This window comes from Tympanuchus pallidicinctus, unplaced genomic scaffold (genome assembly GCF_026119805.1).
Source record: "Tympanuchus pallidicinctus isolate F22 unplaced genomic scaffold, pur_lepc_1.0 scaffold15, whole genome shotgun sequence".
NCBI classification, from domain to species: Eukaryota; Metazoa; Chordata; class Aves; order Galliformes; family Phasianidae; genus Tympanuchus; species Tympanuchus pallidicinctus.
In genome coordinates, this window is record NW_026294669.1 from 34147299 (window position 1) to 34171143 (window position 23845).

The 23845-nt window shown below is 45.2% G+C and overlaps 1 protein-coding gene across 15 annotated transcripts in view; it reads right to left on the reverse strand.

Moving 5' to 3' along the window:
* The window catches only part of LRRFIP1 (LRR binding FLII interacting protein 1), a 90326-nt gene that overhangs the window by 48568 nt on the left and 17913 nt on the right, over positions 1-23845 (reverse strand). For 8 of the 15 annotated variants that reach the window (XM_052674596.1, XM_052674589.1, XM_052674586.1 and 5 more), the window contains exon 2: positions 3341-3427. In XM_052674596.1, coding sequence (XP_052530556.1) covers positions 3341-3427 — 87 coding nt within the window. Of the gene's footprint in view, positions 1-3340; positions 3428-8578; positions 8968-23845 lie in introns of those variants that run through there. The other 7 variants (XM_052674594.1, XM_052674582.1, XM_052674585.1 and 4 more) reach the window with 7 other exon arrangements.

Consider the following 23845-nt stretch of genomic DNA (forward strand, 5'->3'; position numbering starts at 1 on the left):
ACCTACAGCAACCTCCCTATTAATCATTTACATCTTTGGTGGAGAACAACAAGTAGCACAGAACAACAAGTTCCCGCAGTTGTGTTTAGCAGAGCCGTGCCTTTCCTAGAGCCTCATGATGAGGAACCCTTTCTCTGCCAAATGCATGTGATGTGAGACTGACCACCAGCTCTATCTCCACAGATCAGTACGTATCGGATCACGGCTCCGGTGCTCGTGTTCTTTCAGAGCAGGCTCCTCATTTACCCAGCTCACATCTCCATGAAACTTGGAGGCTTGCTCTCCTCAGCTCCCTCTTCTGAAAGCACCCTGGCACGTCTGTCCTTCCTGCAGCCTGCCCCAGGATGGTATCGGGTGATCAAACAAAACCACCTCTGCAAACACACCTGGATTCCTGCCCCACCACAGCGACCTGCAGCAGCCTTCCCCTGGAGCTTTACCGCATCTCACAGTGCAATGCAGGGAGTTTTCTCTCAAAAGCCCCTCTGTGCCCTCGTATTTCAACCCGAATTTACTAAATCTACCCTTCTGCATAGATGTTAAACAGGGGCTCAACCCATACCTGCAAGCAAGCACGCTTACCACTATGCAAAACCAAGCTGCCTGATAAATACAATGTGAATCTCCAGAATAACCAACTGTGCTGGAGCTTCTGCTGCCAGTGCTGTGTGCTGCATTAAATCCTGCCATACGAGGAGCTGGGCACCGTGTCACGTATCCCCACCATTTACTGATGAGCTTTATTATGCAGCTGTGACTAATCTTTGGTACATTCTTCACATATAAGGTGACTACAGAATGTAGCCTTTTAATAGCATCTAATAAAATGGTTGCTCCTACATATAGAAACATTAATGGGAACAAGAACAACAGATACCTGGCGTGTTGTTCTTGCCAGAAATGCAAACATTACTAAAATAATATACTTACACTCATGATGCAGAAGTTATCCCATTATTTTAAGGCTAGGAAAATGAAAGACAGACTAAGAAACATCATTAATATTAGATGGTGGGCACGAGGGAAGCCAGTTTCCAGCCCATATCCAAACATTGCAACACCCTATTGCAGTGCCAGTGGGAGCTATACTTTGCTTATAGCTTGTAACAGTAACATCTGGTAACTTGTAACCTAGACTAACAATATATACTTATATTCCTGGGAGATCCGTGCCTGTCAGAGCAAGTGTGCTGCTTTAAGCACGAAATGCATACATATGCAATAAACTTACTGCTTTTTAACTCCCATAACTGGCTCTAAAAACCTCCTGAAGTAGTAGAGCAAGTGCTCTAAGTTGTTCTCCTCTGACATGTGTGAATGTGCTATTTATTGCCCCGAAAAGTTTGAGAAGGACGGGGAAGATGGCAGACAACAAGCTGTACAGACACCAGTCTGTTCTCTCCCAGGAACAAGGGGAAAGTGCCAAATCTCTTGTGCTGCTTCCTACTTGGAATCTTCTCTATCTGTGCTCTCTTCCATTATATTTGTGATATATCTGTGGCAACAAACAGCTTCGTGCAGACATCCTGGTTAGCTCTACCTTCTATCTGGGAGTTGAGATGAAGGAAGCTATGTGAAAAATTCAGGGGATATCCAAAGCTTGCGAAACATTAAACAGTTGTGTAGTCATGTTTTGAGATCTATGCCAGTGAATTACAAAACAGATTGTAGGGAATATCTGAGTGAGCTTGCACTGAATTTCACACTGCAGAATGACATGCTGTACCATTCAAATTCCATGCACAGAAGGCAACTTCTACCAAGTTTCAGATCAGTTATCTGCAGGAGCACGCACAGAATCTTTTCAAGCTTTAGCTTTCATACCGACATCTCAATTTACAAGGATGTTCTTTGCAGCATCAGCTTTTAATCTGCAAGGGGTCATCAAGTCCCATTAGTATTATCTGCTAATTAGATGGTAACACCACTGTCAGCTGCCACAACACCCATATTTAGTTTGCTGCCCAAACAAAACACTTTGTGCTTGTTTGCCACAGAGCTTCCAAAGGCTGCTGAGCCAATCCCAGCACTTGGGCTACAGGCACGCCACGATGCTTGATGGCACCAGTGCTTATCCACAGTCTGGGCCTTCCAAATGTGATCCAGGTTACAAGAAACATCCTTCAAAAAGCAGCAGCTGGAGTACTAACAGGCTCCTCTCTTCCACAAGCACCATGCTTACAGCAATGCTTCTCCGCAGGTCTGACTTCTGGTGTGTCTGCAGGTATATCTGAACTTCACTGCAGCTGAGGGGTGTTAAGAAACATCCAAACATGCCTCAGCTAGATGAGGCACTTCGGCACAATGCTCAGTATGGGCAAACTGCCCACCTGCTTCTGCTCCAAGGTGGTTCCTGCAGTCTGCACCAATGCTGGTCTGCTACTGCAACCTGATTTGCCACTTTAAAGCTAAACCAAATCCTTCCCTGCACCCCAAAGCACGCACCTACATTTAATCTTCTCACATACACCTCCAGACGACTCCTTATTTCTTCCCTTGCCATCAAAACTTACTTCATTCGAGTAATAACATTGATAGTCATTGACCTTGCTACATCTCTTCTGTTCTTGCATTCCTTGGTGTGTGTTTAATGAAATTTTTAAATCCTGCTGGTTCTCATCATTGGTCTGCCTGTGCCAATCTCTGCCTGTAGCCTCATCCTGATTCCTTTAACTTGCACAGCTTCAAAATAAACCACTACTGTTTCCCAAAGTAGAGTTAACAGCACTGAGTACAGCTCTGGCGCACCAAGCACAACAGAAGCAGAACAAACTGCTTGGGTCTTCACAGTCACTGGTGATGATTCCTACATCAGAGGCCCATGATTCTGCACATGCTGACTACATAAAAACAACGAGCTCTTCCCAAGACTCTGCAGAGGGCTGTGTTCTACCAAATACAGTCCCCCTGCTTTGGTTACCAAGCTTTCCTCCTGCTCACAGCAGACCATTTTTATAAACAGGGCAATCACAATGCTCACCTCAGCTTGCAAGCAAAGAGCTATAGGAGGGCCAGGAGTCCTCCTTGCTATTTCTAATGAAGTGCCAGGAATCCATTTCCAGGATTCCACACATACAACCAGGCCACGGATCTCCAAGTTTAATATTAATGATTACAATAACCACCAGTGTTCTCTGTGAATAATTAAACCAGCTTCAGTGAAACAAAGCCATTTTCACAATCCCAAATTTCAGTCATTTTCTGTCCCGTGATCCACAAACACAGCAGCAGCGCTAGCTGCACACAGACAAAGGATTCAGCAAAGTATATTTTCCTCCAGGCCCTGGGATCACCTATAAGAAAGCAGACGGGCCACCTGCCCCCCACCCCACAGACGTACCTCCTTCTGCTGCCGCTCGAGTTCCTTCATCCGGATCTCCCGTGCCTCTGCCCGCGCTGCTCGCTTTGCCGCCAGCCTCGCTTCAGCCTGCGGATGGGAACACAGCAATGAGACCAAAGGCACACAGCTCAGCGTGAGGCACGCGCGCTCAGGGTGCCAAATACGGAGGCTAAGCTCCGTAAGGCTGTAAACACACCTGTAGGAGTTAATTCCCTACTGCTAGCAATGGCCCTGCCTTCCATAACTCGTTATGCTTCACCAGCAGGTAATACAGCCGAGCGCAGGCACCAACCCCAGTGAGCAGCTGCCTTGAGATGCGCCCTGTGTCTCTGTAATTACTATTTGTGCAGATAGAGAGGAAGTGCTGCAACGGAGGAAACAGTCAGGTTTATTATTTCAGAAAGGCAGGTCTGGCTTGTTTTTTTTTTGTTTGTGTCTTTTTTTTTTTTCCCTTCCCTGCGGTGCACATTATCTTTTTATTGATGAATTAATTAGACAAACAGCAAACACGTTACGTGCCATTTTCCCCAAGAGCTGACACTGTGCACACGCAGGCACAGCAGCTCAGCACAACAACTACCCTCAGCCAAGGCTGGAACCATCCAGACAAGGAAACAGGGAACCTGAGAAAACGCACCAGCTCAACTAGAGCATCCAGACGGTGGCATTCAAAATCCAAACCTCTCCGGAGTGGATGCCTGCCAAGCACGGGCCTCCCATGAGATCTATTAAGCTTCCTCATTTCATCGGGTTTGGAGGTGCCAGAACATGCTGCAAAGTAACTGTTTTAATTATCTGCTTTTTAATATCAGGCAAAAACAGGAAGCCTCATGTGCAAAGTCAGCTCAGGATCCGTGCAGTGGGACAGCAAGCACAGGACAGGAGAGCTGGAGGGACCGTGTGCTCTCACCAATCTGGGAGCACACTCAGCTCCTCTGATCTCTGCTCAGAGGATTCCAGATGATCTCTGGAAGTCCCTTCCAGCCCATTCAGTTCTGTGATTGTGTGATACTACAAGGGCAAAGGGATTCACACGCTTGCTAGCTGTACTGTAGAAGCATATATTCTCTCTCCAGCATCCAATGAAATGAAGCAACTTGGAAAATGAAGAAACTTTTAAGATGCAAGGGGAAAAGTATGCTTTGTAAGTTATTCTAGGTCCTCCCTGGGAACAAGGCTTGCCTGTTCCCTGGATGCTGACTGCAATAAACAAATTCTTACGTTGTAGAAGATCCCATTAGATGACATTACATATACATATATATGATACATTTTGGTTTCAAGTGCCAATCCATGGGTAGTCTCTAATTTATTGTATTTTAGCTTTGAAGTCCTTGCCTGCTCATACAAAGCCATTTTTCAGACCCTAAAGACATGCAAGAGTAAAAATACATTTTCCTTCAGTATCTTTGGCTTGGCTGATATCCTGGAACTAGCATATGTTTTTCATGAACTTTGTCTTTCCAGGGCACATTGTTCTTCAGCAGTTAGCATCCGTCACGACAAGCAAGAGAACAAAATATTCTGAATCCTTTTAAATAGCTTTTGAACTTCTCTTTTTAAGCTTATCAAACCCTACCATTACCACATACCCTACTGATACATTTGCAAGAAGTCAACAGAAACTTAGTCCATCCAGAACACTCCCTAGGACAATATCACAACTCCCTGCTATCACATCAAAGCAGCACAGAGGCATTCAGGCTCCAACCTCCTCCTCTGAACATGGTCAGCATCCGACTCAGACCACGCTGCTCTACACTTTGTCCAGTTGTCCTGTGGGATCCCACTTGGGCATTTTAATTGATGAAATGATGGAAGCAGAATGAACATTTCTGATATTCTCTAAGTAGCCAGGAGATAAAACAGGTAATATGCAAAGTGTAAATAAACTGGGTGGGTCCTAATCCACACCTCACACTCAATGAGAACAGTTCTACTTAATTCCGACTCGAAGTGGAGAAGCAAGCTGAGCATGGAATAAAGCCTGCAGTAAGCATGAAGACCAACAGGAGCCATCACATATTGTCCTGTGCAAAAGCATAGCACACTGCTGACAGTGGCAGCCATCCCAACACCACGTGCCACAGACATGCAAAGGATCCTAACACGAGCCAAACTGACAGCTACAGACTTCAGAGAAACATATAGCAGTGCCACATTTCTTATGGACCTCTTCCTCAAAAGCAGGCGTGTGACTCGACTTGTCTATGTTTATCAAACCACACACTTAGGTTCTGTTCCTGCATTAATAGTGCCCTGCTATGAATACTCTGATTTCTGCAAGGGGTAGCTCTGACATTTCTCCATGCTGTCTATACCAAGGCAGGCTCTGTCTGAATGGCTCTGGCCTTCCTCCAGCCCAAGCACCTGTCCAACACCAGACCCAAGTCATCTCCAAGGCACAGGCAGGTGCCCATAGCCTGCAAGGGACTCTGTGCTCAGCACGCTGCACACACTGATGTATGCAGGCTTCTGCAACTCAGACTGCAAGAGCTGAAATGGAAGTCTCAAGGTTGCCAAAATAAATAGCTATTAAATGGATCCGAGATGGAAAATCACTGAGATAGAAAGAAGCAAGTCTTAAACCCACCTAAAATTCACTACTGACTCCATGAGCAATACCTCAATCAGAAGTGGCAGATCACTGGCAAACACATGTGAATAAAAACACAAAGCCTAATTGCACTCATTAGAAAGCCTTTGTAACTTCCCTTTATGAACTACTGTGCATCTGACAAGGAGTGCTGGCAGCTCCAGCTGCATTGTGCATGTCATCCAAAAGAAACCCTAAGGGGCTTCTGTAAAAGCCTGTGGGAAAAACAAGAAGAGAGACAGCACAGTGCTCAGAAGAACATGAAAACCTACACCAGCTGAAGAACGATCGCCTGAATTCAAGGGAGTTGCTCAAACACTCCAGCTACACATCCTGCATTTTTGTCATTTTATTGCAATTGCCCGGGGTGATTTATAGGCACAGAGCCCCAAAGCAAACACCCCACTGCACTGCGAAAGGCCAGCTGCTGTTGTTGGTCCACTTGCTCTGCACTCCACAGCCCTGTTCGGTTTCCAAAGAAAAATCCAGTGCTGTGCAGATCTTTATTGCGCATTAAGGAGTTCAGTACGTTCAGCTCTGGGCAGGGCGAGCAGCATTTCCAACAGCAACCAGCCTGCAGCACCGGGCTGTGGGGAGAACCAGGAATCTGTGATGGCTGAAGCCATCCTGACCCTTTTCAGCCACTGCTGGGAACCAGCGCTCTGCATCCAGCACTGATGCTTGAAAGACAACCAGGACCAAAAGTAGGGCTTCCCGGCCTGGAGAAGATGTCTGCTCATTACTGTCTTGACGAGGGAATTCTTTGGGTGACTTGGTTAGATAGATGCTAATGACACACATCCTGAAGGTGTGCAGACTTGGAGCTTTTCCTTTCTGAAACGTTCCAGGGGTCATTGTTAAACTGGAAGCCCCAAGAAACAGCCAACAAAGGCAGGAAATTATGCTGCTTTTCTGAGCACTGGAAAATGACTGTGCTGACTTACCACACAGCTACACATGTAATAGTTTGCAATCTATACAAAGCACTCCTTAAATCCAATGTAGTCAAAGCGATCTGCTTCAAAAACTAACAGTCAAGTGTTGTTTGTAAGCACAAAATCAAGCTCAGAAAACTCTCTGATCTCATTACCAGAAAAAAAACACCTGCAAACTACACAGTAGCTATTACATATTCCTGTAACAACTATTCTCAGGCTAACATAAGCTTCTTGCTTTATGCTTAAGGCAGAGCCAGCTATTTGTTTGCTGTGAGCACAGTTTCTCATTGGTGCTGCCATTCCAGCCCAGTACCTTGCAGGGAAAAGCTTTTTCTTCAAGTGTTACACAACTGCTCGCTCCATCTACATAAGTCACATGCTTCATTAGTCAAAAGAAACCTGACTAGGTTTGCTGTACTCCTAAAGAATGTAAGGATTATTTGCACAAGCAGCACCTGATTTGCAAGATTCTCACAAGGCAGCAGTTATGTCTATCAGCTCAACCTCTACTAAGTGATAGCAGTGCTTCCTTCACCTTGCCTTCACTCGGGCTCCTGGAGCTCACTATAACCACATGTTCCTCTGCATTGAAACAAGGGTGCCTGCAGGTGATGATGCTGGAAGTCAGAGCAGCATGTCTACCTGATGTTCTCTGCATCTGAGCCAGGAGCCTAAGTACACCTTGCACCACTATTGTACTCATGTGACGATCAGCCCATGACTCACACAGGGATTGGTCAGCCCCCGTTCTGCCCAGCTCTTCACCTTACATGCAAATGACTTCTAAATATAAAGGTAAGGATTCCTTTCTAATAACCACAGGCCACAGCCATCCTTCAGACTGGGGGGGGACGACACCATTATGGACATGTCTGACAGCTTCCCTCTGCTCCACAGGGTGATGATGAGGGAGGAACCAGGAGAACGACACAAAATCAGCAACCTGCATCAGCAGCCCAGTGACTCCTCTATTATGGTTCCATGGAGACACGGGGCTGCTTTTAAACTTCACTTACAAAGCACAGAAGAAATGAACTTGGCGTACCTGCTCTCACGTCAATCTGAAAAGCAAATAACTTTCGTTTCTAAACTTTATTTTTAAAAGGGCTCAGAAAACTCAAAGCACTGGGAAAAATTAGCTACTTGTGGGTGCCAGCCAGTGCCAACAATAGGCACCCCACTAGCACCCACTGCTGTGGAGGTGCTGTAAATTACACAGCACATCCAAAACGAGATAATTCTCACAGACTGTTCCAAATCTTACAAACACACGCACAAGAAAAACAAGCAAGCAGAACTTAATCTCTAAGCATCTATGATTATTACGTTTGAATTCAGTCAAAGGCACATGCAACAGAAACCTGTAGGAAGCAACTTAAAGAACACAGCATTGCTCAGCAGCTCGCTAAGTGGCCAAGAGCTTCACTGCACACGGTAAGCTTCACACAGCTGTGTGACATGGGCTGTAACACAGACCACAAAAATACTGTCCTGCAAGAGGTAATAAAACCAAACCCACTGTGGTTTCAACCGGGGCAGGCACAACAAGGGTAAGCACAACAAGAGGGGACGCCGCTTATTAAGCATTGTGAAAGCCGATTAAAGGCCGAGCAGCCCACGAAGGGTTAAACGAGCACAGGTGCCGCCCGGCTGCGATTTGGATCGTAAGAGCCGCAGCACCCCCACCTCCCCCCACCGCCGTACCAGTTTCTGAGCCTCTGGGCTCAGGCAGTCCGCTTCCATCGGCATGGCTGCAGTTGGGTCTTCGCATGAAAGAAGCGAAAAGCCCCACGCGGCTCGGCGGAGCAGAGCGGCAGCTCTTGCTGGTAAAGCAGCGCTGCGTCCCGCGGGGAACAACGAACTGCCGGCACTTCCCGGAGCCGAAGTCCGAGCGCTGCTCCGTGCCCGCGGGCTGGCGGTGCTCGCTGTGAGTCAGCAGCGCCAGCAGGCAGCGATGTCACATCTACAAGAGCTTTGTGCTGCCTCGGCGGTTATCAGCACGCTGGCTGCTGCTTCTATTGATTGCTACTCACGCTGGTTTCGTTTTTTTTTTGTTTTGTTTTGGTGAAGAGGCTTATGTACATAGCGTACTTCCCTTAAGCAGTTTGTGTAGAGAAAGCAATTGGGAGAACGGTTAGGGAGCTTACAGCTTCCTCGATATGCTGGAGGGAGATAAACAGCAGCAACAAGCACAACCACCCTCTTAGCCCATGGCTGCCCCCTGGGCTGCACAGCCGAGCTGCACCTCTGAGCACAATGAATGTAACAAGCAGAAGCACTCGAACGGCTGCTTACATACAGACATCCACACCACCCGCCTTCGCGTCTCAGAAATAAACCACTCTACTTTAGCTAATTTGTTGCAATTTTATCAATACGCTGCGTTGGCTTGGGTAGAGCTGAGCTCAGGACACTGGTGTAAGCTGCACAGAACGGCCTGGGTTGAAAAGGACCACAGTGATCATGATCGAGTTTCAAGCCCCCCCTCCAGACCAGGCCGCCCAGAGCCACATCCAGCCCTCCTGATTTTGCCTGAGAAGCAGAGGTGAGGGCAGGGAGGAAACCACCAAGGTATGAAGAAAAGCATGGGCAGCTCCTTTTACCCAAAGAGGTTTTGCAGCAGTAACAATAGCAGGCGCTAAGTCATCTCTTCCTGGCACACGCTGTGGGGCTGCTGACAAGCAAAACATGGCCCTCCCTTAGCAACCAAACCCTGCTCTCTTTTTCCTGGTCACCAGCAACCAAACCCTGCTCTTACTTTCCTGGTCACTGACAAAGGTTGGGACCTCATGCAGTCTCCGCCCAGCACCTGAGCTCAATTTTTCCATGAGCTGCCGGCACAAAGAGCCCAGCTCTCATGCTGGCAGAGCACCCTGTTCCTGTATTTTCCATGCTGCTGACAATATCTTAACTAATTTGGAAGTGCCAGCACTACTTTGCATTCAGAAGGCAACCAATTGGCTGCTTTTGCCAGCTGTTGCAGGACTCAAACAAGTCCCGTTGCCCCTGGACAGGTGAGACAGACACACTGCTTTTCCATCACAGGGACTTGGGAGGGAGCTCCAGTCTGCTACGTTCCCCTCACACTCTGGCATTCTCTGCTCTTGCTGACATAAATTTCATGGGATTGAAAGAATAACAAACATTCCAGGTCCTCACACAACTTATAAGGCCCAGCAGATTGCCTTGCTCTATGGCTGCAGTCTGGCATCACCCAGCGGATATCCCGCAGTGCTCAGCTTGGTGCTGCAAAGCACTGCAGAAACCCCCAAAACCAAAACTAGCTGGGAAGTGCACTGCTGGGTAATGGCAGCTCGCCCTGAGGTGGGATGTGAGCCAGTCTCTGAAGTTGGTTCTTCAGGAAAAACATCTTTCCTTACACAGGAAAGCATGGTAACTCAGCATGAAGAAGTATGCTTAAAATAGGTGATTTGCTACAGCTTTCATGATCAATAGGATTTCACCTCCCCTCTAATTTATTGGCAAAGCTGTACAGGTTTTTGTCCTGTGTGTCACTAAGATATACTGAAAATGTGAATATTTCCTGTATAAGGCCTTACATTACTGAGAATCTCCCCCCACACACACACACCTTTTTTCAATTGCTTCCAAAACCAATATAGAACCCAAGATGTTTGCTGTCACTTGGCTTACTTGAGAAAGCACTTCATACCTCAGGGTAAGTCAAAACACACAGCGTGCCGCAGACTTCCAGGATTAGGAGGTCTTTTTAATACTTGTGAATTTCCTTTCTCTTTTTTTTTCCTCTGTAATACACAGCTGACAGCATTCAAGATGTGCACTTGGACGTGTCTGACTCAATTCTACACGGAGCAAGGCACGTTCTGCCTAGGTTTGCAAGCTGGTGCTGCTGGATTTCCCAGGAAGGGGAACCGCTACAAACATGCTCTCCTCCTCACCTCTCCTTCCTCTGGTGCTCTCTGGGGTTCTCCAGGCACTGAAATGAGAAGCAAGCACACATGATGCTGTAACTACATCAGCTGAGACACAAGCTACACAGCCAACGCTGCATCTTACTTGATTGCTTGCCAAAACCATTGAGCACCACTAAGCTGACAGAGAACAAGTGCTGGAAAACCCAGGGGAGCCCTCCAACACAGATCACACCCAACTGATGTCTTCAGGGCACGTTACACCAGTTAGCTACTAGAGGTACACAGAAGCAGAGCTTCAAGTTGGAATGAAAAGGCCAAAACCTTGGCAGACAAATAGAAGCACTGAGAAAACCTGCAACATGCAGCCTGATGGCTCCAGTTTGGACCACCCCAATATTAGCTCTTAACAGCCACGATGCAATGCTGTCCATCACCTCCATCTGCAACTTAACTGACTGCATTTCTATCTTAAAAAAAAAAAAAAATTGAATGTTTATTCCCTTTATCTTCAAGTATTTTAGAATGCTAGCATTGTATTTATTACTGGCATTCCTGACAGCGAGAAGGGAAAATGCAAACCGCAAGTTATGGATGAAAAAGCTGGCAAGCACATCATAACAGAAGAAAAATGCAGTTACTCAAGGGTGGTTTTTTTCCTCCTTCAGTTCATAATCTTGTTCTTATTTCAAGAATGTCTATAAAAACCTACGGAGTAACACCCCACTGAAGTCATGAAGACAGAAGAAACTACGTATGCATCTCACTTTGTCGTGACTGCCTGCTGTGGGCATCCTGGCACCCTCACAGCTCTGCTGGCAGACTTAACAAAACCTCCTTGTAAACCGTCACCAAGGCAATGAACTCAAGTGTACACAACTAAATGCTTCTTAGGAAAACAATGTCCAGTTTTCATCACCAAAATGTACTGCCAGTACCAACAGATGACTTCTGATTGAGGCTAGATGGCAACACGGTGAGGAGGAGGAAGGAAACTGCTTACAACTAAATATGATCACGGTTTCACCCTACGACCTTCAAATTCACTACAAAGAAATAAAACAGCATGCCAATTCAGATATACAATGATCATTCCTTTACCTTAAGTACCTTTGCAAACATGGAAGACTCACGTTGTCAAACACCTTCGCACAACAACCGACTTGGGGAAGTGTCCAATTTTCCAACACTTAAGGATAAGTACAGAGGCAAACCGACCGAGAGGAGTGCTGCAGTGCCTCTCGTGATGCCCAGCTGCAACCTAAGCATCTTTTCCTGAATTACTAATTCATACCACACGATCCTGCAAGACCAAAGGTTTGCTAGGAGGTTAAATTATGTTTTCTCATGGCAAGCTCTTCTTGCAAGAGTATCCCAAGAGCGAGTTCTTATTTTGTTCCTCAGAATTCCAGAACTGTTTTTCCTTGTTAACTTCCAAGTGCCAGGAGAAGGTTCAGGCAGACATTCCCCTTTGACATGTTGATGGTGCAAGCACGAGTTATCTCTGTTTAACGGGTCAGCATTCTTGCTCTTCATGCTTAACATTTTAAGCCAAAGACCAAGAAGAGAAGAAGGGCAAGAAACCCACAGCTAATGAGGAATTTACATACGAACAGCATCAACTTGAGAAACATTTGCTTATGCGTTTGCCAGAAAACCCATCTCAGAGATAACTCAAGCATGTGACCAGAAGCTGGGAAGTCTTGTTGACAAGAATCCTTTCCTCATAAACCAAGGAAATGTTTACTTTGCTGAGTGCTGCACTGAACACTGTGTACAGCTCTACAACATAAGAGACAATTAAGGAGTTGTGTCTTACTTCATAAATTGTATTGCCATGCAGTCACAAAGGGCTGCTGCTAAAAATACAGTTTAAACACTAACTGGACTCCATCACAAGATTGTGTGGACTGCCAAAGCACATCTTACCACAGAGAATCAATCCCACCACACCTGTAAAAGGGGGGTGCCATGCAACAACTGCCACAGACCCTAGCTGCATTTGAGAGGCATTTATTCCCTTTGCAAACCTTTTGCTTTTTTAAAGTGAAAACAAGTAGTGATAGCGTGAAACTCATGCATTACTCAGAAAGCTGATAGTCTCTTTTCTCTCCTACCTGTTCGTGTAGTTCATGCACGCTAACAGTAACGAGCTCGCAGAGCAGTTCCACAGGGGCAGGCAGCTGGAGTGGTCTCTGGCACAATGCTGGGCCTGCTGTGTGTCCCAGGCCGCTGGCTCACTGCAGCTGGTTCTTGCTATAAGCAGGGCTCTGCTTTAAGGCACTCTGGACTAGTGGGAGGAGGGAAAGTGCTGGAAGCACCTCCTTCAATCTAAACAAACCCCCTCCACGAGAAAACGCTGCAGAGTTCAAAGTGGCTTCAGAAGAAAACGAGCGTGACAACTGATGAGTTCTGCAGGCCTTCCCATTAAAAATAAAAAGGAAAAAAACCAACACTTCTGTGTAAGTATTGTAGCAAGAGAGCCTGAAGACTGGGAAGATGATTGGTGACAATCGGAAAGCGATCCTAAACTGGTTGGTTTGTATATAGAGAGGGCATACCGCTTTCATGGCTGTTTGGCAATAAATGCCTCATCCCATTTTTGTACTCGGATACAGCACAGCAGGGAGGCAAGAACAATCCCTGCACAGAGGCTGTGGGCAGCTCTGCAGGAGCGTGTTGCAGCTTCCAACCCTTTTCTGTACCACTTTTCTGTAGGTGCTGTACCTACCTGGCAGAGGACCAACACGGTATCAGCATTTCAGTCACATCTTCAGTTACCATCCCTGATCAGCTCTGGTCAGTGAGTGACTGCTCCCATCAGGGAAGCATTTGGATGCCACTCTACAGCTGCCACCTCAAGGAATAAAGCCATGAGCTTCATACAGCCTATACAAGACTATTCACATAGTTGAGCTCAAGACTATTATTCACGTAAAGTAGTTTCGAGAGAGTCAACACTGACCTTGGAAACAGCTGGATCATTCAGTCAGATAAGCAAATCACAATTGTTGGGTCTAAAATGACACACAGTAGGAAAAATTCAAGAAAACCAAATGAAAAGGAAGAGCAAATGCTGCAGTTTCACAAGAAGAATATAATAAGGTCCCCAGTGCTGTCTCCTGGAACACTCACTTGCAGGAAGCTGTGTTCAGTGCTACTTTCCACTTGCCATAATGGCTCTGTGTTCTCCCCAGCTTGACATCTTAGTACAATATACACATAGAAAACGAGTGAAACTGTATTTCAGACCCTTGGTACTGCTCTGCCACTCCTTTCTTGCAAAAGCCAAGCTGCAAACAGCATGTTTCCCAGTAGGGCTGGTCTGCAAGCACCCAGGGCTCAGCAGAGCTTCAGTAAGAAAGCATGCATGCAAATTGAATTCAGCCGTTGGTGCACATCAGCAAAGAGCAAACACATTTGTCTTGACCATGCTGCCCATGGAAGAAGCAAGCACAATAACCAAATTTGGAGCCTGCAATAAACAGCACTATTTCAGTGGCTTCTTCATAGAATAAACACAGGTCAGGGAGGGCTCCAGGGCTGGGTGAATGCCAGCATCTTTTTGAACATGGGCATAAACAGAGCTTTTGTCCCTGACCGGTAAAAACGTTTGAAATATAAATAAGAACTGATATTCAGAGATTGCTAGAAGCAATACAGTCAGAGGAGAACAAAACGTGGTACCCACAGCATCCCAAATTTCATGTGAATAAGTCCGAAACACAACCCTGCAATTTTAGCATGTTCATGTATCGATGCAAATCTCAGCTTAAAGCAGCACTCGTAAGTTATTAATCGAGGAAAAAAATAATTAAAAGGTACTAATGCTGTTTTGAAGGATAGGCTGAAAACACTGCAGACTAATCAAAATACATGGTGGGATACAGAGAAAACATTATATAGACAAAACAGATGATGACTATCAAACAAGAGCACAAGAAGGAACAGGTTGCCCAAGGAGGCTGTGGATGCCCCATCCCTGCAGGCATTCAAGGCCAGGCTGGATGTGGCTCTGGGCAGCCTGGGCTGCTGGTTGGTGACCCTGCACATAGCAGGGGGTTGGAACTGGATGAGCATTGTGCTCCTTTTCAACCAAGGCCATTCTAGGATTCTATGATTCTAAGGATAGGAATCAAGATGCTTGTGAAAATAAAAGGTCAGGACAGTGAGGAAGAAAAGGCTTAATAGAAGTATGGGGGACAAGAGCCAAAGCCTGCAACACCCAAAATTTAACAGCCACAGTCCTGTTTCTATACACAAACATTCTTCCACTAATTTTTAGGGATTAGCCCTGGAATGAAAGGAACTCGCTGCTCCTCTTTCCTGTTTACAAGGTGTCTGTTTTATTTCAGTTTCTGAAATGAGCGAAACAAGGGCAGCCGCTGCTCCAGCCACTTACAGAGCGTTACTCCTGCAGCAAAGAAAGAGCTTCAACACAAACAGAAGTTTTCTCAGTCCAGCAAGCTCCTCCTAAAAATCTAAATGAATTATTTTTTGTAATAGCATCGAACAAGAGGTCATAAAGAACCACCAGATACAGATTTTGTTTACTTTTCCTTCCTCACTTAAATGCAATGGCTCAATCAGGCTGAGTTGGGTGTAGACTTTCTCATTTGTAAAAAACATCATCGTTCTGGTCAGCTGGAAAGCAGGATGAGACTGATGGTAAGCACAGCTCTCCAGTAAAGGCATTACTCTTCTGACTTTCTAGTGCAAAGAAGAGTCAGATAGTCAGACCAGAGGTCAGAGCTGATGCACAAAAAGTGCTTTCCAAAGAGGGTTTTTACTCAGTGCACTGCATGGCCACACAAGAGACCAAACAGCTTCCAAAGCCAAGGCATATTGTAACGTTATCTTTAAATGGCCCAAGATTGGATTCAGGTGATGTGAACTGCTTGAAAATCACCCTTAGTGTGAGACCTTTACATTTCAGAACTGTTTGTATCAGTGGGAAGCTCTTGAATCTTCAGGCCAAAAACTAATCAGTAGGTTGCACTGCTTTGTCATCAATTAATACAGAATTTCACTGTGCTTCAGTTTCTTGCCCAGAGAAAAGAGATGATACATCCCTCTGGAGGAAAACAAATGCAAGAGGTTTTCAAAAGAAATCTTCACACAACACATTGCACAAACGTTATGCCAGCAGAACGAACGAGAATCTCCAGCAAGAGCTTAATCTTTTGCACAGCTAAGTCATTTGTACTTATTGGGTACACAGGAGAGCAGGCTGGAAGCAAACACAGCTCTTTTTTGGAATTTAGTTGTCAGGAGCAACTTGCATAGCATAGCAGCTCTCCCCAGACAAGAGCAACAGCCCGCAAACTGCAACTCAGAAGTGCTGACTGCAGGAGAGGAGATATGAGAGATGGTAACACAGTCACTGTATCAGGTGCTTGCCAAGTCTGCAAGAGAGAAACACTACGACACAGACTCTCATCTACTTTCATGAGAAAACAAGTTGTGCTACACACTAACGGCACAGAACTGCAAGTTTCTGAACACAAGCAGGAAAAAAAGCTCTTGTATTTTTTTAAGGCACCACCCAGATTTAATCTTCCTGAAATAAAAGAATGCTCTAATTCTCAGATGTATGCAGTGAGGCAAGTCTGAAGGTCAGCATCCCATCTAGCAGGTCAGAGGTGTAGTGGTGATGAATTGCTCCATATGGAAAGGTCAAGAGTGAACTTCTAGCTTGTTCAGCCTGTCCTGAAACCCACAAGAGGGAGTAACAACCAAAGCAAATGTTCTGAGTTACCAAAGAGGCAGTACTTCAGTCACACAAAGCTGGGTCCCCAAATATGCAGCCTAAGTGTTCCATTGCCTGAAAGTTCTGACAGGGAAGATGTGGATGAAGATATGAGCACTTTAAGATGACCATGGGATAACAAAGAGGATACGTGACCACTGTACAAGGCATATTCCTCTGTGTACCTACATGGTAATTCAGCCTCCACCCCCGTCCAAATGCCTTCCAATCACCTATGCAAAGAATAAAGAAGGGGGGGAAAAAAAAGCTGAAGCAAACCAAAGGTAGCAAGAGGATGGGGATGCTTCAAGTCTGTACTAAATTTCCACATTTTCCTCATACAGAAATACAATCCCTAATTTAATTCTCCTTATAGTCCATGTCTGGTGTCTCCACGCTCAGCTTCACGAATGCTTTCTGAAGGCCTCCAACAAAACCTGTATGTTATTTTGTTAAATACCAACCACTCAAAAGGTACCAGGCATTCAAAAGGTTCTGGCACTCAGAACTTCACTGCAGCAGGAATAAAACAGAACATTAAGAGGTTTAAAGCGTTCATAACATTTTTTGCAGGCTGCCACAGCTGCCTGCCAAGGTTGTTTTTTAAGCGAAAGAGCAGGAATAAATATGACAGCAGAGCACTTTGGTGACAGTTATGCTGCTTTAAGTGGGAGCACATTACAGCTCCAAGGAGAAGTGGAAAACTGCACTAAATGCTTCTATAGAGGCACAGCCTCGTGCAGCATTTTGCCTCCTACCTCCCAGCCCAGCATTCCAGGATCTGTGATTTGCTGTCCTGGCTCAGTTACCGGATCCCAGCTCCAGCCTGGCTGCCAGCCCTTCTTGCAGAGATAGTGGCCTTGGTGCTCTTACAAACAGACCCTGGGCACGGTCATCACTCCAACACAAGCTTCACTGTGAGCTCTGATGGCCTCTCGTGCTCCCTTGGCTTTTTAATGCAGCTGCTGCCACAGACATATAGAACACCTGGTTTTAGAGACCCAGCTGAGCACACTGATTTTGCCTGCAGTCGCTGAAAAAGTATTAAAATATTAATAATGGTCACAAAGCAGCTTGTTAGTAGAACTAGAGTGGGCTTTAAGATGATACAACAAAAGACAACACAAAGCAATATACTTCTTACAGTGATTCTGCTTATTTTCTTGGACCAGATAGCTTGCTTCTGCTGAAATCCACATCAGGTTCTGCCCACCTGCTCCTCCCTGGCAGTAACATGAGGTTATTGACCCCATGTACCTCCTATCTCCTACAAAGCAGCGTGCTGATAAAGATCTACACATGCCAAGCCCATTTATTAGGAGAAAAAAAATCAATTGAGATTCAAGGGCATGAATGGTAAACTCGTCCAGCTGCTCACAGCAAACACCATCAAAGCAAGCGACCATTCTAAGTGATTCTTCAGGAAATCAGTGCAATCAGAACACTGTTTAGAAACTGTACACGTAAGTTTCAGAAAGAGCTGCTTCCAGGAGCTATGTATAACTGAATTACAGAGAGACTCGCTTGTCTGTAAGCCCAGCACAAACCCTCTGTTAGGAGAGCATTTTAAATACAGTTATGCAAAAATCTGCAGATGCTGCTTGAATCTGTGGCATAACATTTGTTAGGGGATGGAAGCGGGTAAATATATCATGCAGCTTGGACGTGCTCCATCACAAGTAACTGAGAAAGCCTATTTTCACCTTGCAAAAGCATTTAACACTCCCTTCTGCCTAGCCAATGCTGAGGAACAGGCTTTGCCCAGCCAATGCTGAGGAACAGGCTTGTGAGCTATTTATACTCAGAGATAAAGGTGCCAAAAAAGGTTTAAAAAAAAAACAACAAAAAAGCATTGAGGTCATCAAGCCTCAGTCTATTTAGGAGATGCAGTGTTCCAAATCATACAGCCTGTGCTTCATATAGCTCCTAGCAAGGGAGCAGAAAGAAGTATGCCAGGAAAGGAATGCAGTTCTCTGAACAGCACATTGAAACATGTGAACACAGAAGCTGGACACACTGAGTACTTGGCCAATGTGTTCAGCTTGTCCACTTTCTAACAACAGGTTTAAGGCTTCCTATAAAAGGCAGAGCTGCACGGTTTTACACCATCCCATACTGAACAGTCACTTCACAAGCAGTTAGCAATATCATAAAGATCACTGCTCCACTTGTGCAGAAGAAAAGGTTGCAGAATTATTATTAACTCAGCAGGGTTTTTGAAATTCTGACAGTGAAGGTTGTCTGCAAGCAACCTTGAGTGCTCGGAGGACACTCCCCTGTCATGCTAACAGCTCTCTGACAAAAGCCACAGTCAGCAAAACCACTGCAAGTCTGTAGCACCGAGACTGGAAAAGCCATCCAAATACATGCAAATCCAGTTCAGTGCTAGTAGCAAGGCTGGGAAAAGCAAAACTAGTTCTCTTCAAATAGGAGAAGTGCTGTTATAAATCCAGCTATGTGCCAGAACTAAGCATGATGAACAGTCCAGGTTCTGACAAACCTGCCATCATAACCACCGTGCCGCAAGCAAAGCACTCAGAGATTCTCATGTGGCTTAAAGAGGATCTATCAGATCACTGCCATATGCCACACTACACAGCAGACACTACAGCTGGCAGCTACCTGGACACCAGAAGAGGAGGAAGGGAAGGATGCTCCCCTCTGTGACATTTCCAAACAGCAGCAGAGAGGCACAGCGGTTTTGGTGGGGGATGTTCACACGCATCGACCTGCAGGAAATGACTTTGGGCTGCATCCCTGTCCGTTTACCATGCAGCAGTTTCTTCCCAGGGCATCTGGCAGCCAGCCCGGCAGCATGCGGCGCTGCTGTCCCACTTCCAGGCAGAAGCCAGAGTCACACACAAAGCATCGGGCAGCACACAAGCACTGGATCCAACCCACGCTGCATCTCCCTGCATGACTTTCCCCTACTCAGAATCCTGCCGAGCTCATCACAGTTTGCTCTGCAGGTGTATTACATCCAAGGCTTACTTGGGAGGAGCCACTTCTTACTGTCAGGAAGAAAGCCCAGCTACCTGGATGTCCACTGCAAAGGATGCAGTGCACACACTAAGAGCACACAGAGATGACGCTTTCAAGTCTGCCTCTTCATTCTGAAACAGAAATTATTCATCACGATGAGGCCTCCTCTGACAAGAGATTTTCCCACTAAAAACACAAGGAAGTTAATTAATTGTAAGTGATCGATATGGAATTATCCTTGGTTTGCTTGCCAGGCTCAGCTTTAACACCTGTGGAGATCAAGGACCCAGATTAAGTATAATGGAATATCATTACAGCCCTGACACAAAAGCATCTGTTTCTGCTCCCTTATTATACGACATCCTTTTAATTGTTCATGTTTTGATGGCACCCAGGGACCAACCATGACCACATCTCATCTGTATGAAGATCAAGGGGATCAAATCTTTCGCTAAATGAGCACAGGAATCCTCAAGTAATTAATGCTGCCCACAGTTCAGTGCTTGACTTCCACAGCACTCAAAAAAAAAAAATAAATAAATAAAAAAGCAATCATACAGCTTATGTCCTAGCTGTGCATTCTGTGAAGAAACTGAGAAATATACCAACTATTTAGCATCTATCCCTCCTTTGGCAGCTTTTGTTAGCGCTGTAGAATCATAGAATGGTTTGGAAGGGGCCTCAAGGATCATGAAGCTCCAACCCCCTGCCACAGGCAGGGCCACTAACCTCCGTATCAAATAGTAGACCAGACTGCCCAGGGCCTCGTCCAACCTGGCCTTGAACACTTCTAAGGACGGGGCATCAACAATCAACTTGCTTCTTGGCCTTCTGGCTAAGATCAAGTGTTGTATGTGCAGATTTTAAACAAGTATGCTGCCACGAATACTGATCATCTGCCCCACACAACCAGAAGCTGTTCAACCTTTCAAATTCTGCCACGGTATCGCATCATTCCAAACAACAGCCATCCCTCACTGCCACTAAGCCCAAGGAAGGGTTTCTTTTCCCTTAACGATGCGCAGGATTGAACTCCTGCCGTGCTCTTACATCCACATCACTGAAGTGGAAAGAACTCTAAATAGGCTGATCATCATCAATCCCATAAAAACGGCTACATCCAGGCCATCAGTGAAGTACACAGAGCAGCCCACAGACAGAGGCAGCTGCAGAAGCTGAAATGGTGAAAGCTGCAACTTCTGTAGCAGGGATTTGTGCATTTCTCCTCTGCACGCTGCCTGCAGCACTCCCCTTCTGCAGCTCGTGGGCTGAGCCGATCTCCTTAGGGCATTAGCACACGATGCCAGCAAGGCAGCTGCTGCTTGTCCTGCTCTGTCCTCTGAGGGACAACCAAAGCACCATTCTTAAAGGAACGGACACGAGCAACAAGGGACAGATGGCAAAGGCGTACTCAGCACGTGCTTCCCTTTCAGCAGGAGATACACTGCTTCACCATCACTTACACTAAGAAAAAACACCCCGGCTTGGACTGCTTACTGATTCCAAGGGATCCTCCTATATGACAGATCACTGCTTTTCCTTTGCTCAGCTTTCAAATCCAGTAGCAAGGGAGAAACAGAAGCAAGACTGCACATTGCTCTTTGCCCCCCTCACAACACTTATCCATGGGTTGGTAAGGAAGTGATTTCTCTGCTCACTGCCCTACAGTACCTCAATAAGAAAATAAAATAAATCAGGTTATTTTTCATCACATTCGTGCCGTGAAGTTTCCCTGCGACAACCCAGTCGATGTGGGCAACAGCATTTCTATAGCTGACAAAAGAAACAAAAGATCAGGAGCAGAAGAAAAAGTGAGTAAGAAAGGAAAAAGATCTACAGCTGGAAATATGACTGAAGCGCTAAAAACGGAGCCCAGCTTATAAAGAGAACAGGCTGCTAATAACTAATAATAACTAATACTAAGAATGTTCTTCGGCTTGTACTGAATGTGACAGCACCTGGCAGAGAGGAAAAAAAAAACCTGCTGTTTACCATAAAATTGAAGACCTCATTTACTTGAGAGACTAATGAGGAACACACAAATTCAAGTTCTGACCTACAGATCTAAAATTAGTTCTGCTCAATGCATTTACTACTAGCAAATGCCATTCAAATGACACGAAACACAAAATCGGGCTCTAGAAAGCCATGCATGTTTCCCACAGCATACATCATCCTCCAAAACTAGATTTCTTCACGTGCAGAAGGTATTGATCCTCTTCAGTTACATACTACTGGGGTTTTTATGGGCTCTTCTACGTCACCATAGCATAAACCATGCCCAACCTCATAATACTTCAGTGATACGAAGCACCAACAGCAGAAGAACCAGCCCACAAAAGCAATTAAAAATGTTAAAATAAGCCTCTCACCTACACTGCCAAAGCAGAATATAAGAGCTGCAACTGGGAGCAGTCCAACAAAGCGAAATCCATACAGGCTAAATTGGTCACAAACGCTAGATTTCATCTGAAAGAGTGGTTTTTATTCTAAACTTTGCAGCTGGAAGCCATGAAATGCCTCTCAGAAGCACAGCAAGGCTTCTGTTAGAAAAAAAGAGCACCTGCCTAAATGGCACTTCCTTTGGAAAGCAAAAGGGCTCTTCCACACCAAGCAAAGCTGAATACAAGGGCCTGGAACTGGTTTTCAAGTCATTTCCCTCAGTCCTTCTGTTAGATGGGCTCTAGCCATGTTAGTTGAGGCTGATTCCAGACACAAAGGGATCTCAGATTCAGCCCAGCACATCAACCGTAGTTCTTGTATGGATAAAAGGCTACGATTGAGCATCCTGTACATTGACAAAAGTGATATCAAGCAAGTCGTATTTAACCCTACACCAAATTGAGTGATGTCTAAGGAACAAGACCAAGACAGCTTTACTGCCAAGAATGCATGCTCCTCCAACCACAAAACCCTATCAGCTCCAGGAAACCATCCCAAGGTTGACAGCCAGGTTTATTTTCTGCATCTGTTCCATCCCAAGCATTCCTGTAGGCATCTAACTGCAACAGCATCTGATCTGAGAGCCGGAGATGAGAGCCTGCAGATCCCACTAACGGTTGCCTACGGCATTAATTTCCTTCCGTGCTATTATTTGAAGTTTAACACAAGCACTTAGATAACTACTGTATGCATTCAGACAGTTTAAGCTTTCTCTATATCAAATCTGAAATCGAAGGTGAAGCAAGTGGAATTCAAAGAGTAAAGTGTGAAGTTCTATAATTCGGCACTTATTTATAGCTGGGAAAAAAAACAAAAACCTGTCAGCTGTTGGAAGTACAAACTGTCAAACGTTTTCCACGAAATCCTACTTGGTAATGGTCATCTCAATGCATGTGCCAGCACTGCCTTTCTCATTTCCAGTAATCTGCCCAAAATCTGGATGTTTAGGTTCTCAGAATCCTTAATAATTTAAGTGGTTCCAACTGAGTGTCTAAAATTGAGTAATTATTCTAAATTCTAATGTGGTAGTAAGAGGAAAGCTATTTTTCCATGCGCTCAGATATTTATACGGCCTTATTTTTGGTATGGCAGGCTGTTTAAGGGTTTATACTGAACCTATGGCAGAGGAAAAGGAAAATATGTTGCACCATACATTCCCAGTAAGCCAACCATGCCTTTGGATGCCATACCTGATATATTTAAACTCAGGCTGAAGCAATTTCACCTGAATAAGTTACAGCTAAAAAAGAAAATAGCATTATTTCTGTCTTAAGCCTAATCTAGTAAATGTTTTTCTTCTTTTCTGTTCCAATTAGGAAAATTGCCTTGGTTTTTGTTGGAAATCACATCAAAATGAATCCATTCTGCATTCCCTCGGTCACATTTGTTTAGCTCTCACTATTGAGATCCTTCACCACTACATTATCTGAATAAGATTTCATTTTCCATACGAGAAGTTTTCAATAGCAGATGATACATCACCATTATCATGACTTTTATAAGAAAAAAAAAAAAAAAAAGAAAAAAGCAAACTGATTGTGTAGTTAATCCTTAAGACATCATGAGCTGCTGCTTTCAGAAAAAAACATCAGTTCCTTTGCCGCCCCATTCTCACCTCACCCTGCCATCCCATTCCTTCTCCTGCAAAGTTCTAGCATTTTGCACAATGATTCTGCATTGGAACTAGATGATCTTTAAGGCCTTCTAAGCCAAGCCATTCTATGGTCCTGTAGTAAACAAACGCATCATTTTCACTTTCACTTAACGTACAACCCAGTAGAGTAAATCACAGCATCTAAACTACGCTGCTGACACCATTTAGCAAGCAGACTTGTTTCTTTTAGTCTACACCACATACAGATGGAGCTCATTAAAATAAGCAGTGTGGCAAACAGCAAACCACTC